The sequence below is a fragment of the Vipera ursinii genome (assembly GCF_947247035.1).
Source record: "Vipera ursinii genome assembly, chromosome: 3".
NCBI lineage: Eukaryota > Metazoa > Chordata > Lepidosauria > Squamata > Viperidae > Vipera > Vipera ursinii.
The window spans coordinates 87,842,116-87,858,171 of NC_139516.1; the positions used below are offsets into that span (position 1 = coordinate 87,842,116).

The window sequence follows — 16,056 nt, forward strand, 5'->3', positions numbered from 1 at the left end:
TTCTAATGTTTGGGATTGTATACGGTTGGTGCCCTCTAGGTGGATGCCCAGAGCCTCAAACCAGTCTAACCCAAGGAGGGTGGACCTGGGTGCCTCAGTGATCTGGATCGTTAAATGTCCCAGGAACTTTTTATATTCTACTTTTACTCGTGCCTGTCCCTTTAATTGAATAGCAGCTCCCTGGAAATCTGCGAGGAGTATTTTGGAGGGCTGCAGGGGAATACGGCGTCTATTTTTTAACCCAATTTTTCTGAGAGTGTCCCAAGACATTATTGAAACTGAGGAGCCGGAGTCGACCTCCATTTCGCAGGGCACCCCTTGAATTTTAACCCAAATTTTAATTTTGGGTTGTAACTGATGGATGGGCGACCTTTTTGCTTTGGCTCGTATGGACAAGACTGAGGGCCGGGGAATTCCTTTGGCTGGGGAAGGGACCTGGGTCCTACCTGCCGGAATTTCCTCAAGCTCGTGGAGGGTTTCCCGGTTCAAACTGCGGCATGCTGAGCGAATGTGCCCGGTCTTCCCGCATCCGTGGCATTTGGCGTTTCTGAAACGGCATGTGGCTCTGGCGTGAGCCCCGCCGCAGCTGGCACACTTTGGTTTTAGCCCTGTGGCGGTGGGCCTTGAACCCGGACCGGCTGGTCTGGACGGCCTGCGGTTCTTTCCGTGGTCGGCGCTCATCTTGCTGAAACGGGTCATGATGTCGTCGACGCCGGTGTAGGTCTCTGGTTGCTCGTCGTCTGGCTCCCTGGCGTGGTGGACTGAACCGGCCGGGCTGCCTCTGTACACCGGAGAGACCTCACGGTGGCTATCTTCGTAGGCCATGATCTCTAACGTGAGTTGAGCGAGGTCCATCGTGGGCCTGGCTACCAGCTTCCGCTGGAGCCGCTCGTTAGAGAGGCCGGCGATAACCTGGTCTCTGATACGGTCTTCCAGGTCAGGAAATTGGCACCTGCGGGCGGCGTGACGTACTGCCGCGATGAAAGCTGTGGTAGTTTCGCCCGGTTGCTGGTGGCGGCGGGCGAAATGGAGGCGCCAGAATAGCTCGGACCGACGGGGCATGAAATGCTTGCTGAGGCGGTCAGTCAGCACGGCGTACGGGACGGTCGCGATGGGGTCAGGGCTGCAAAGCCCTACGGCGATGTCATAGACGGCGGGCCCGCTGAGACAGAGGAGGGCGGCAGCTTTGTGGCGGTCCTCTGTTATCTTATTGACAACGAGGTAGCCTTCAATTTGTCCCCAGTGCGACTCCCATCCTTCAGGATGGCGGACGTCGAATTCTCTGACGTGACCTAAGTTTGCCATGGCCTGGGTCCACAGTACTGTCCAAGCTGCTGAAAAGGGTTCCTTTGCCCTCCAAGTGGCTTCAGCAGTGACTCGTCAGCGGGAGGGATCGGAACTCCTTTGCGGTGTGACTCGGCTCAGTTGGCAGCTCTATAGTACCGGGATCCCATCCTCGTCGCCAGGTGAATTGTCTTTAAAAAGACAGACGCGAGACCATAGGCAAGATTCGAAAGGTTTATTCGGTTCAGCTCCCGGCAGCTGACTGTCAAAACAATCCGGGCTTATATAGCGAACTGTCAAAACAAACAGCCAATCAGGTAGCGGTATTTCCCCGCCGTTCGGAGGACGGCCAATCAACAAACAGTACTTCGACAGCTCGGCGGCTGTCGGGGAATTCCTCTCAGCTGAGCGCTTAGCTCAGTTCGGAGGACCAGGTTGAAGACTGCGGATTTGACAGTTCCGGGAACTGTCAAATCTGGCGCGTGCGCATTGGCCTCCGGCAGCCCCTTTGACAGCTGTCAACGGGAATGGCGGCCGGCTGGGCGGTGCGCGTGCGCCGTTGCTTCGGGCGGCCATTTGACAGCTGTCAACTGTCAAATGTCGGCCGGGCCGGCTTTTTCTTTGCGGCTTGGAAACTCCTGGTTTCCCGATATGATTCAGGGTAAGCTTCTGTTCTTGCCCCAGCTCCTCCCAACCTAGCAATTTGAAAGCATGCAAACACATGTAGATAGATAGATACTACTTTGGTGAGAAGGTAACAGCGTTTGATGCATCTTGGTGTATAGTCATGCCAGCCAAAGATTGTTAATGGTTGTTAATCCAGAGCAGTATCACCTAATGAGCAGCAGTATCACTGTTTTAACTGCAAAGTATTGTATGCCTCAGTCCAATTTTTTTTAAAAAATAAAAAATATCCCACTCTTCTTCCTTATTTTTTAAAGCCCACTATGATAACTATCACCGATAACAAAACAAGGGGTCAAGGCAATGAATGTCAAAAAATTAGAGACAAAGGCAGTTTGTAATAGCATAGCAAGGAATATACAAGAAACTTCCATACAAAAATCTAATTTATGGCAGAAAAAGGTTTGGATGGTTAATCTGCAACACTTGCATACAAGAAACAAACCCATAAATCTCAAATCAATAATGGACCCAAATAATTATTTCTCAGAATTTATCCTGCCTGCTCTTTACTGAAAGTTGCCTTTCCACTGTGATATCGAGCTTTGCTATGTTAACCTCCATTGGACTGAGGAGATATTGCAAAATTGTCTGCCCTGCTCTCACCAAAAGCAGCTTGCCAATAGTTGTCTGGAGGAACAAGGCACTGATATAAACCAGCACAGAGAACAGGGTGAACAACTCCATGAAATCCCTAACCCCTGGCATAATCATCATGAAGCAGTGTCCCCCAAGCCCCATCTCTGGTCCCTTGTTACCACAGAGGGCACAAATCATGGGCATAATGCTCTGCATTTGTCAAAATACTATAATGCTGGCTGGGGAATTCTGCCACAGTTAAAGTTGCCACAGCTGAGGAACACTGGTTTATATTGGTCTATCTATATTGTTCCAAACCATTTCATACATGATCATGTACAAAAAAAGAAGGATGGCTTGTTTCAATAATTATTTTGAAGGTAGGGCGTTCACTACCTTGTTAAGTATGAAATAATACGCAGTAACACTTGTACAGTTTGGAGGCATTCCTCACACCTCATGCTTCATTTTATATGGCTCTTAGCAATTCATCCTGAAGGAATACCTGGGCAATATTACAGTATTATTATGGTATTACAGTATTATAATATTACAGTACTGGTATAAAATCAGAAAGTCCTGTGCAAATTTCATCCTTGGGTGATGTATTTATAGCGTGTATGTGCACCCAAGTCACGCTGTGGGGAGGATCATGCATTTTGTTGATGCACTAAATCAATTTTTATCACTGAGACATAACTACCAGATGTTCATTGCCACTGCCATAAATCCCATAGTGCAAACCAGATGGCTTGATCTGATCCATACCAATTAGCACCACAGATAGGCAACCTTGCTAATTATCAGCTTTTCTACACCTTTAGCTACTTCTAGCAAAGTTAATGAATGCATTTTTTTTCTTCCTTTTTCTCCAAAGGCAGATGAAAAAAATTAGCTGACTTCAAACAAAAGTTGGAGAGTTACAAATGAACTTTAATTAGGTCCTGATGCTCTCTTTTGAGGATTAGATTGAGATACAGTTTACAAAAAAGCACAAAATATTGACAAGGGGAAGTAACTCGTTGAGATATGCTCAGGCAACAAAACCAAGAGAAGGGGCAAAGATTTTCAAGATACTTAACCGATTCCTGGAACTCTTTTATCCTGGAACTCTTTTTAAAAACAGCATATTGAGACATGAGTAATACAATAAACTGAATAACATAAAACATTACAGCAGCAGTGTAATACTATACACACCTTCTCCAGGACTCATTAAACTGTATAATCAAAACAATATACACAATTCGGTAGACGGAGTTCCCAAAGAAATTACCATGTTTCGTGGCCTTAATAAATATTTATTAAGCAGTGCAGGTGGGGAAAAGAACATATTCTGGAGCATCTATTATAGGATTAATGTAGTTCTCATACTTACTCTTCAAGGAAGTGTTGCTGGGGTCCAATAATAGAACCTGGCCGACACATTCGTATCCAGGCGATGGCTTCAGAATGGGTAAATTTATAGTGTTTGATTATGTAACAAGCAATCAGTGTTCCTGTTCTTCCTAGCCCAGCTATATTAATGAAAAAAAAAGACATAAACATTGAATTTTTAGAGATCCAACAGCTGAATATTTGGCACTGAACAATGCAAAATATATTCTAAATATTTGTTTCTAGGTCTCAGGTTTTACAAAATTCATAGTCAAATGAGAGGAGAAATGTCATAGCTGTATTAAAGAAAAATTAACCTGTATATTCTATACAGCTTGATCTATGTTTTAACCACTGGGGCCTTTTCTATTCCTGATGGGGATAATCTAGAACATTTCACTTCCTTGTTCTACAGAATTCGGGTATATTGGGTTTTTCCCCGAGTGCTATAAATCAGAATACTGACGTAGCCATAGCTCCTGCTGATTTGACTAAATTGACTCAAGTCCTTTTATCATGATCTTCTCAGGTATATCCATGCACAGAAAATACTTCCAAAATGAAGAAGGTGTACTTTAAACATTCCAAGCTTTGCCTTGATCCTCCAAAATGTTGATTCGGAAAGGTACTTTGATTACTTCTCAAGGGTTTGTGTAGCCCTATTTCTTACAAATGTCAAATCAAAAGCGTTTGCAGAGCTAGATCTGCATGGCTGGTTCTCAGGTTACAGCCATTCATTGACTGACCATTCAAAGCTAAGATGGCACTGAATGGGGGGGGGACTTACAATGGGTCCTTGGAGTTCCAGTCATTGTAGCATACCTGCAGTCGCATAATCGTGATCTGAGTACTTATCGCCCAGCTCATGGCTACAATGTTGCAACAAGCCACAGATATGTGATTGCGATTTCCAACTTTCCCTGCCAGCTTCCCACAAGCAAACTCAATGGGGAAGCTGGTAGGTAGTCAGCACTTGTGGCCACACGAGGTTGTTTAACAACTCGAGTGGTCCTCACTTAACAGTGTCACCCAGGATTGCTGGAATTAATATCACTAAGTGACACAGTCACATGATGTCACACTTAACAACTACACACTTTACAATTAGTGGTCCTAATTGCTGTTGTAAACCAAGTACTACCTTAATATTAGTATCTTCCTTTTAATGTGTGGAACCATTTAACAGGGTGAAGATGTTAGAATATGAATTAAATACAGTGGTGGGATTCAGCCGGTTTGGACCAGTTTGGTAGAACTGGTAGCTAATTTTTTGTTGACCTCAGTGAACCAGATGATGCCCTAGCCCCTTTCACAAGTCCCAGAACGGACTGCTGGAAGTGCATGGATGACACTTCCGGAACTCCGTTCTGAGCCGGTCTCCCCGGTCCAGAACAGATTTCCGGAAGTGGCGTCCACACACTTCTGGTGGGCTGTTCTGGGCCTGAGAGGCTTCCCCAGCTCAGAACAGACTTTCGGAAGTGGTGTCCATGCACTTCTGGTGCGCAGTTCTGGGTCTGGGAGGCCTCCCTGGCTCAGAATGGACTTCCAGAAGTGGCGTCCACACAGAGAACCATTTGTTCAGGTATTTGAATCCCACCACTGATTAAATATATTATATACTGTATCATGAATTAACACAAATGGAGGCAGTCTGAGAATGTTTTTAATAACAGTCAGTTATTAATGAAAAAAGTGACATTGCTTCCTCTGTATTTTCAAGTGAAATCATTTCATTGAAATATTATGGAATAGAAGATTCAAGATGTTAAGGCATCCCACCTACAAGTCATGGAAGTTCATTACTATTCTTACAAATGGATAACAACTGAACATTCTAAAGAATACTAAAGAGAAATCTTTACAAAAAAAAAGGTAACAGCATCACTCAGTGGAATAAAAATGGCTCTGCATAGATAGGAAAAAAAAAATCAATGCAACATTTTAGCTAAGGCCAGAGTTTTAAAATGTATAATTTGGAGTAATTTATACAAGTCGGCAAATATATTAGGATAGAAATTTTAATTCTAATTTTTATTTTTATGTCGAACGGATTTAGTATTGCAATTCAGACTTACCTTTACAGTGTACAGCTACAGCGCCTTCTGCTTCCTCACAGATGTTCAAAAACTGTTGCAATATACTGTCACTCGGGGTGCTACCATCAATGAAGAATAGATCGTAGTGGTCAAACCCACCATCTGTGAAGCGTTTTGCTTCATAAATCTTTTTGTTGAGTCTTATGACGGTTGTTATGTTGTGCTTCCTAAAGTATGGGAAATAGGCTTCGGGTGCATGAAGCGGATAACCTACAACAAGCAGAGTGAGAATACTTGGATGTTTCCATCTCATCTCCAAGTAGCCAAACCCTTAAGAACACTATATGAGGAAAATAAATTATTTTAAAATAATGCACATATTGAGGGGTTCTGGCGCTCTCTGAGCTTGGTTGTTTTCTTGCAGACATTTCATTACCCAACTAGGTAATATCATGATGTTCTCTTCTATTGGTAATACAAATATTTATTAGGCAAGTCTATTCAAAGTTGCAAAGCTGAATGCTTTAGTGTTATAGCCAAAAGATCTTCAATAACAACATCACAGAACATTAAAGATCTCCAGCTAATATTTGGAGAAGTTATTTCTTCTTGTTAGTTCTAAACCGGAAGAAAGCTTTTTTGTGGAATCTTCATCACCATGAAAAACAGATAACAGTTTTTAAAAAGTTCGAATATTTGGAAAGTACTACATACAACTGTAAATATTTGAGAGAGATTTGGCATAGTTATTTTGACTGATTTGCTATTTCTTCCTTTAACTAACTATATCCAACACAATGAAATTTTACATGCACATACTTTATTTCCATCACTTCTTTTTATACAATTTCTTAAAATAGTACCAAAATGAAATTGTTTTAAAAATGGATATGTATTTAAGGTAATATTCACTGATTTTATAAGGCTGAGATAAAACTGATATTTTTGGGGGGTGGGGTGGGGGAAATCAATTGGTAGTGATCATGGAATTGCAGGTGCATATCAACTATGTTTTTCTAAACATTCAAAAATCAGCAACAACCTTGTAATCTTTTATTATGCTGTAGTTTTTGTACAGATTTGCTACACTGCGTTGTGTCTAATCCTTGGAAAATAAAGTACCATCATGTGATTACTTTCCAGAATCAAAGTTCTAATTACCCTTTTGATGTTTATTCAAAAAAATTTTCCTTAAACCTATATATAATCTTTCTTTTGCTAAGAATTGAAAGAAACTCACCCTGTGTGTTCAAACTCGTTGATCCAAAGGATCCTAATAGCTGAAAAGCATTTAAAAAGCAATTTCTAAAAGTGATTAGAAAAGGTAGTATATGAATCTAGTGTCCTTTGAAGGTTCCGATGGTGGTTTGAGCAAGATGGCTATTCCTTCATCTCCCAGAGCTCTAAACCCACTGGAGATCACTATCCTGCAGTCTCCTCATGAGGAACAACTGTGGGTGATCTCAAGTCCTCTCCTTGCCCAGAGAGGAGTTACAAAAAGCTACTCTACTAGCTGGCTCTTCATTTTACCACGGTTGTCACCTGTACCCCTTCAGTTTACCATATATTCCCCAGAAGTCACAAACCTCACTTCCTAATCACTTTTAGAAATTGCCTATTTATCATTTTCAAGTTCGTTGGCGCAAATCTTAATAGCTTTAAAATGGTTAAAATGTTTTCATCAGGTGAGTTTATCTTCAACTCTGAACAAAAGAAAAATCAATCATAGGCTTAAGAACTTAAAGAATTTGAAATAAAAAAGAGCTAAATAAGCTTTTGATTTGACTTTGGCTATAAGATTTTGCAATTAGCTAGCTATAAAAAATAAACAGCTTCTTGTGGGGAACAGATGTATTTTAGCTATCTTGAATAGAGTAAGTCATAACAAAGATAAATAATGATTTTAGAAACTGGTTACTAGAGGAGACTGAAAATTACAAGCAAAAGAAAGGGATTTTCATTACAATGGATGGCCTTAAAATGATGATCAAAATTTCAAAAATGTGTACTTGGATAACGTGGATTTAAGAAAAGAAATTCAACTGTGTTATGGGACACAGAACTCAATTCCACATTTTCTCAAAATCTACCCTGGAGATTTGAGGGTATTTTTAAAGGGGAAGAGGTGAAAAGTTTTAAAAACTAGAGGTAAAAACATAGACTTTGCTACTATAAGCAAACTCTCCCTAGATGGACTATTTTACTTGCTGAAAATGTGAAGTTGCCTTCATACTAAAAATTATTTTTTTCAGTATTGGTAAACAATTGTTGTTTCCTAAACAATATAATGTCCAAAAGCCTGCATTCACCCAAGGCCTTATTGTGCATGAGATTCCTTCCTGGATTTCAATATTACCCAAAGTTGCTACTCAGAATTGCTATCAAAAGATTTGTCAAAACAATTCTTGTGGACAGTAATTACTTGAGTAAACATAGCAACTCTGGACTATAGTCAATGATTAGCCATAGGAAACAAAACCAAAATTCTACACCACCACCCCTCAAAAAAAAAGAAGACAAATACCATTTTCAATCTTGGTCTTCGGATGCGGTCCACTAAATGCTAAGAATTTTCCAGGGACAATCCAATTGAAGTCACCATTTTCTACCCTCTATGGAAAATGAAAGGAGAAAAAAAAGACTTAAAAAAATCTCTTTTCAATTTTTGAATAGCATTTTGTTTTGAAAAGTTCATCAAAATGTATCTTTGCTTTAATGTCACTCAGAGAAAACAGTTTGCTGAAAGATTACCCAAGGAAATTTGCTAGTATTAAAAAAAAAACCATCTAATTCTACTGATGAATCATCAAAAGGACCAACAATTACTTTTATTTTCAGAATTCACAAAGGCAATGGAAGTATGCCATATTATTAACATTTGTAAAATTGATGTTTAAAACAATACACAATTAAAACCAATCACCGTTAACATTTTATGTTGTGAATACAGCTTCCTGCACTTTAATTTTTTTTACAAGACCAAATGTAACTCCTTTTATATCAAATAATGAATTATGAGTAGGATTTTATAATCACTGTATATTATACTTTTAGTAGCAAGATTACGCAGATAAGTGGAAATTATTTTGAAGATTTAAGCACTGCTTGAAAATATCAACTTAACGAATTATCTTAACATTACTTAAGGTAATGATTTTACATAGCAATTGGTTAATCTGCCTATTATTCCTTGTTGAAAAAAATGTGACTTAATACATATATATTTTCAACTATACTCTTAAAGCATTGTTTCAGATTTAGTGCTAATATTAGGCTAAAAGATATCAAATCACTTGCTCAATGAAACAGACACTAGTACAACCTAAAGTAATGAGGAGATTCCACAAGCTAATTGTCAAGTAAATGTAAGTCTTTTCTAGGTCTGGGAATTAATCAACCAATACATTTTCCTAGATTTGTAACAACAATGAATTTTCAATACCATTAAATATTATATAAATTATCTTATTCAGGTGTCAGATAATGCTGTAATTGTAACTAATCTTTTATTCCTTTTCCTTAGTACTTTTATGATAAAGAAACTCAAAACCTACAGAACAAATTTAGAAATCATTACTACTACACCAAATTTCCTATCTGTAAATTAGCAACTTCAGCATTTAAAAGATATACAGACCTCGTAATGTTCATATTCATCTGCATCAAATGTCTTGAAATCAACAAATCCATGTTGTAAGGCCTAGAAAAAAGCATATCAAATTTTCATGGAGCTGTTCATAAAAAAAAAAGAATCCAGTCCCTTCTGAAATAATATACATGGAATTAGTGCTTATTTTACATCTTTAGACACTGTTTTTATGCTGTTGATAGTTATAATCAAAACAAGATTACTTGTTGCTGTAGTTAGCAAAACCAACTATCTTGACTCAAAAGCTTCCATTTTGATCCAGAAAGAATAGCTAACTAAAAGTAAACAGACTGTAATAGAAACAAGAAACATGTTGCTAGAGATGCTACCTTTTATCTCTCCCAATGGTTAAATTCAGAAGATGTATGTGCTTCTTTCTTAAACTAGAAACTTCTTGCTTTGGGGGGGGGGGAAACTTATCAGGAACTTTTGAAATTATCCATCCAGAGGCGTGGCAAGAAAAACAGTCCACTTTCTAAATTGGCTTAACATCTTGTTAGAACATAACACCCAAGAAATTGGAATTTTATTGTTTGCCATTGTTTTTGCATGGTAACCCCCTTTTCTCTCTAGCAGCCTAAACCTTTAGGATTTATTTTCACTACACTAGATACTGCACGTTCTTTGTTCTGTCCCAATCTGATATTCACATATTGTTAATAATGTGAAGCAAACCCTCCCCGCCTCAAAAAAAATATGTAAAAACAAACTGGGGCTGCTTCAACCAAAGCACCTTGATTGGTTTTATGTTTTCCATAGACTGGAAAATGTTCCTAGGGTATCCTAAATGGGCACTTAAAAAGGCTTAGTCCACTGCCCTCCCAATCTATGTTGTTATTTATTCTTAATTATGTCCTCAAAGGTTTTAAAAAACATGTAAAAAAGAAAACCATAAAACACCCAACTTGAAGCTACTGAAAAATTACTAAGCTATTGCTTGATTTTGAAGGATGAAAAGGAAAGTAAGGCTGATCTTGGCCTACCAATGTCCCGTGTTATTACACTCTTGGAAAATTTCTAGGAAGCTATTTCCTTTCACGTAAACACTATGATGTTACCTTTTTTAGTCCTTGTAGACAGTCGAGGATAGATAGATTATATGTGCAGTTCCCAAACGAAGCATCCCTATGAAAAGAAAATATAAACATGTCAGAGCAGGGGTGTCAAACTCAATTTCATTGAGGGCCGCATCGGCATTGCGGTTGCCCTCAGGGGGCCGGGTGGGTGTGGCCAGGATGGGCGTGGCCTACTGGGTGGGCGTGGCTAGAGTGCGTATGGCCTACTAGGTGGGCGTGGCCAGCTCTACATCGTTCGCATCAAGGGTGTCTATGGGGGCCTGGGCAGGAGTGGGATAGATCTGAGGGTTTCTGGCAGGAGGGTCTCTGCGCCAGTGCGAAGGCAGTGGGGGCCGTTCCCTCACTGTTTCCAGGATGGCTTCGTGGGCCACATGAAACCACTTCCTGGGCTGGATCTGGCCCCGGGGCCTTGTGTTTGACATGTCTGTGTCAGAGGAACAGAAAGCAGCAATAACACTGAAGTGAGTGACGTGTGGCCTCCAAGCTTTTAGATTTCTAAAAAATTCAATCTTGATATCACAGTTCAATTATATGTCTAAATCTGTAGAGGGGTTGCTTCTACTAACTAAAGAATGTGTACTCATCTAAAAGATTAATAGGATGATTTTTAAATCTCATAACTGATTTTTTTAAGAGGATGAAAATTGTACAGTATCTCTACACACTTTACATTCCCATTTAATGGAATTATTCTAAAGCCCATTATTTTAGTGTATTTTAGTTAACAGTTTTCATACATTACTTTGAATAAAAATAAACTAGAAGACAACAGAAGGTGGATTACATGTAAAAAAGCCCCCAGTAGTCCTCGACTTATGACAATTGAGCCCAAAATGTTTGTTAAGTGAGAAATCTGTTAAGTGAAATTTGCCCCATTTTACGACCTTTCTTGTCACTTGTTGTGAATCACTGCAGTTGTTAAGTTAGTAACATGGTGGTTAAGTGCATCTGGCTTCCCCATTGATTTTGCTCATCAGAAGATTACAAAGGCTGATAACATGACCCCAGGACACTACAACCACCCTGAGCATTTGAATTTTTATCATGTGACCAGGGGGATACTGCAACAGTTATAAGTGTGAAAACAGTCATTAGTCACTTTTTGCAGTGCTGTTGTAACTTGGAAGGGTCACTAATGAATGGTTGTAAGTCAAGGACTGCCTGTATTACATTCACCTAGATCAGGGGTCTTCAGACTTGGCCCTTTTATGACTTGTGGACTCCAACTCCCAGAATACCTCAGCCAGGCACGCTGGGTGAGGAATTCTGGGAGTTGAAGTCCACAAGTCATAAAAGGGCCAAGTCTGAAGACCCCTGACCTAGATGATTATTATTTTAGGTTTTTTATTTATTTCTAAAATTCATATTACATAATTAATATTACATCTCTCAATATTTCTGGTCAAAATAGTTGTACTACCCTCGCGGTTATCTGATTGTGATTTGAATGGTTGGCAACTGGCTTGCATTTATAACAATTGCAGCTTAACTGTGTGATACAATCAACAACCGTAGCAACCGTAGCAAAAATAGCTGAAAATCACATGATGGCTTGCTTAATGGCTGCATTGTTTAGCAACCAAAATTCCAATTGTGGTTGCAAGTCAAGGAGTACCAGTAGTACGATACTGTTGAAGTGTAAAAGCAGTACAGTTACTACCACATTCATATATTATATATTTCGTGATTACAATTAAAATTGAATACCTTAATGTTTACCAAAATGTCCAGTGTCTGTAGACAATTATGAATCTCTAATATCCATTTTGTAATTCCAATTAAAAATAGTGATGTACTATTAAAAGTGTTGAGTTTTATTTTACTGGATTACTGTTAAGAGGACAATGTGTATATATTTCTGCTTTAATATATTTTTTATACAAATTTTTGCATATATATCAATCCCCATTCCTGTAACCTCCAGTTCAATCGACTTCTAAGAAAATTATTTTCACAGTAAGAGTATATGCGTGTTCTCTTTAACTTATGAAAGATATGGTTATTCCTATAAAATAATCAATAGTAAAAGGAACAAAGTGTATTTTTTCTCCTGTGAGAATTGTGTCAGTTAGTGCAACAAATATTACAGATATTGATAGAATCTGAATATTTACAGTTTGCTCCTGGAAGAAGCAGAAACCATATTTTTAAAACAGAGCAATTTCTTTGTTAATTAAACTTGTTAATGCTTTATAAAAGGAAAATTTGAAATTTATGCATGGGAAAAGCTGGGCAAAATACAGTTTCTTGCCCAAGGCGAAGTATATTTTCTGATTAATCATTCAACATTCAACAGAGCTTTACAGTGTTTGAGGCTTTATGATCAGGATTAGTAGCAAAGGCAACTAGATTCTTCCCAATGAGATATATTAAACATAAAGTTTTTAACGGGGCTAAAGTACAAAAAAAACCACTACAATATATATAGTTGATTTCAATCAAACAGAGAACTCCATAATGTTTTAAAGGAGATGTAAGTGAAGATGAATTAACATGAAATAGCAAATGAACCTTTAAGGCAAGTTCTAAATGCCTGTCATCTAAGAACCAAGTGTGTGAAAATGATGTTCTGCCAGATCTGCTAATTAAAATTCACAAGTCTAATGTGACAACAACGAGCTATAATACTAAATGTGATCTAAAAAATAATCTGTTCTCAGAAGAGATACAAATAAATTTCAGGATCCCATTATTATAAAAGATACATTTTGTATGTTGGACAGGCTAACACACCTCCAATATATATCTTATTTAAGTACTTTTCTTTAAATGTTTAATCCCCCCCCAAAAAAACCCTTTAATTCATTGATTAAAACAAATGTTAAATAATATAGCCCAAAGTTTATGGATGAATCTTTCCACCTGCAACCTGAGCAAACATCCGAGTGTCAGTAAGCTAATTTATCTTTATATCTTATTTCTATGTTATGCAACAAATATCTGAATGTTCTCAATTGTAATTTATATATCAATCTAAAGAAGCATAGAACTCCCAACTTAAAAATGGTTTTAACTCTTTGCTTAGTATCTATGTTGCATATGTAGTCCACACTTATAACAGTATCCTGGCAGCAGATTTTACTGTAAAAGCACTTTTTATAGTAGTGTTTTTGTAGTAGTAGTTGCAATTAACAGAAGATGCTTAGTTAAAGCTCAGGTATCAAGATAAGATTAATAAAAATATGTGCAATTTTCTAGCTCTTCAACTAATACTAGAAAACAAAGTTGTGAAGAAGTATAAATTTGTATAAGTAAAATTAAGTTATCTTGATAAGCAGTATACAAAATTCTGCATGTGAAAGTTCCTCCTTAATTGTAAGGGTGAAGCACCTATATCTCTCCTCATCTAAAGCAAGACAAAATAAATGCACATGCAATATTGCAGTATAAATGAATATCACTTGATGGTCTCTGAGTATTCAGAAACAGAACTGAATTAGCAAATATTTTTATACCATGTAAATTACTGATTATAATATACCCAAATAATTTCTATTCCATCCAAACTGTTCTTTGTGTAGCATCTGAAAATTACTAATTTTCTTCCAGAGTCGATTTTTCGGAAAGTCTTCTTTTGGATGCAAATATTCTAGTCTTCCTTAAATACACAGAACAACTTTACCTGGGAAACAAGCAGTCCTTTATTCAAGCTCTCTGAAGGAGGATTTGATATAGGTATCCAGATGCCAAATTTAATTTCATATTATGACATATTATCAGTAGCAAATTTGTGTTTCTTTGTGCTGATATATTTCATCTTCCATGTCAGAAATCGGGCTGAATGATTAACAACTACGTTGCTCTTAGTCAACATCAAGGTTTGATGATATTTAACTGCATAGTATAATCCGATTGCTAAGTATTTTAAAACAAACAAACAGAAAATCTGGGAGAAAAGATACAGAAAATCTTTCAAAACATACTGAACTGGATTCTGTTACGGCTGAGACCTAACATACAATTTGATTCAGATAGCGCTTGCACAATTCAGAAGCAATCTTAAAAATCAAATTTTGGTACTTCCCCATTCAACTATCAATTGAAAAATTAAGAAACAGGTGTATGTTTAGCAATTATACTTAACACGGCTTGCAAATTCTGCTGCCTGTTACGGACAAAAAAAAAAATCCTCTATTGAGAAAGCAGTTACAAGGAGTTTTGTGCAAGAGAAACTTTTAAAGTTTGGGAGAGTTTCATTAAGAATCTTCCAGTTCTATATAGGCCGGGCAATTGTTATGAAAATGACTTACTTGACAAAGAAAACTTCGGGAACAAATCATACCAATTTTTAATACACACTTATTCAGATAATTTAGGAGTAATCTCTATAGGTAGGTGTCAATTAATGCCATTACTTCAGTATTCTGCTGTGGTTCTTCAAAATAAGCCTTCCCCCCCCTCAAATAGAAACTTTTCTCCATTTTGCACAATCAAGTAGTGTCTAAAAACCCAGCACAACTGTGCTCGTGCTAGCGTCAACCATGTGCATGCTAGTCACACACTAATTGAATTTTCGATATTAAATGGAACCTGGTATCAAATTTTAAAAATCATATTAAATCAAATTTCACACAAATGGATTGGCTACAACCTATGTACATTGCAGAGCTGGCGCCAAATAGGGTTAAAAAACAGGATTTCATGTATAAAATTTTTTTACATTTGGTAAGTTTCCTGCTCAACTGACCACACTGAAGTCACAACATTAAGCGCTTCCTCCTTAAGTTAGTTGTGATATAATTTTATTTTAAAAATTATGGAAAATTATACAATGTTGAAATTGAACATGTTGTGCAGGATCTATAGGGGGAATCTCGATCTATTTCTTTTACTACGTTTCAGTGAGATGATCTTAGGATACTTTAGGGGCCTGAGACAATATTTTACTTCAATGAAACTTGGGAAACCAAAATTCAACCAACTCCATTTTGTGGGGAAAAGGAAGAGGGAGTGCTCGGTACACCACCTTGAACCTCTGAAAGAAAATGAAGAAATAAAATAACAAATTCGATTTTCACATCCAGTGATTTGAGCAAAAAAACATGCATTGGGGAGGTAATTTAGCAAATTAGCCTTTTTCAAAACACTGAAAGATTTGCAGGAACATCTTATGAAACCACAACTAAGGAGTTAGTACTATACTAAATCTCTAAAAGCTTGTCTGCTGAAAACACTCTTTCAAAGTGTGGGAGCCTTATTTTTATTTGTACAGCATGTTCTGGCAAGACCATATTTGCAATGCACTATTAACAAAGCTATGACTATACTACATATTCTTTCCATAGCAACAAACATCAAGATGGGGCACTCATGTAAACAAAGAACATTCTTCAATGCCAGACATGCTTTAAAGCTCTAAAAGTTGTATATG

The 16,056-nt window shown here is 37.9% G+C and overlaps 1 protein-coding gene across 3 annotated transcripts in view; it reads right to left on the minus strand.

The window, feature by feature from the left end:
- Positions 1–16,056, minus strand: part of CDC14A (cell division cycle 14A) — an 86,655-nt gene that overhangs the window by 22,302 nt on the left and 48,297 nt on the right. For all 3 annotated transcript variants that reach the window (XM_083359927.1, XM_083359926.1, XM_083359925.1), the window contains exons 6-10: positions 10,668–10,734; positions 9,598–9,660; positions 8,485–8,572; positions 6,000–6,230; positions 3,926–4,064 (exon numbers count right to left, since the gene is read on the minus strand). In XM_083359927.1, the coding sequence (XP_083216053.1) occupies positions 3,926–4,064; positions 6,000–6,230; positions 8,485–8,572; positions 9,598–9,660; positions 10,668–10,734 (588 nt within the window). The remainder of the gene's footprint in view (positions 1–3,925; positions 4,065–5,999; positions 6,231–8,484; positions 8,573–9,597; positions 9,661–10,667; positions 10,735–16,056) is intronic.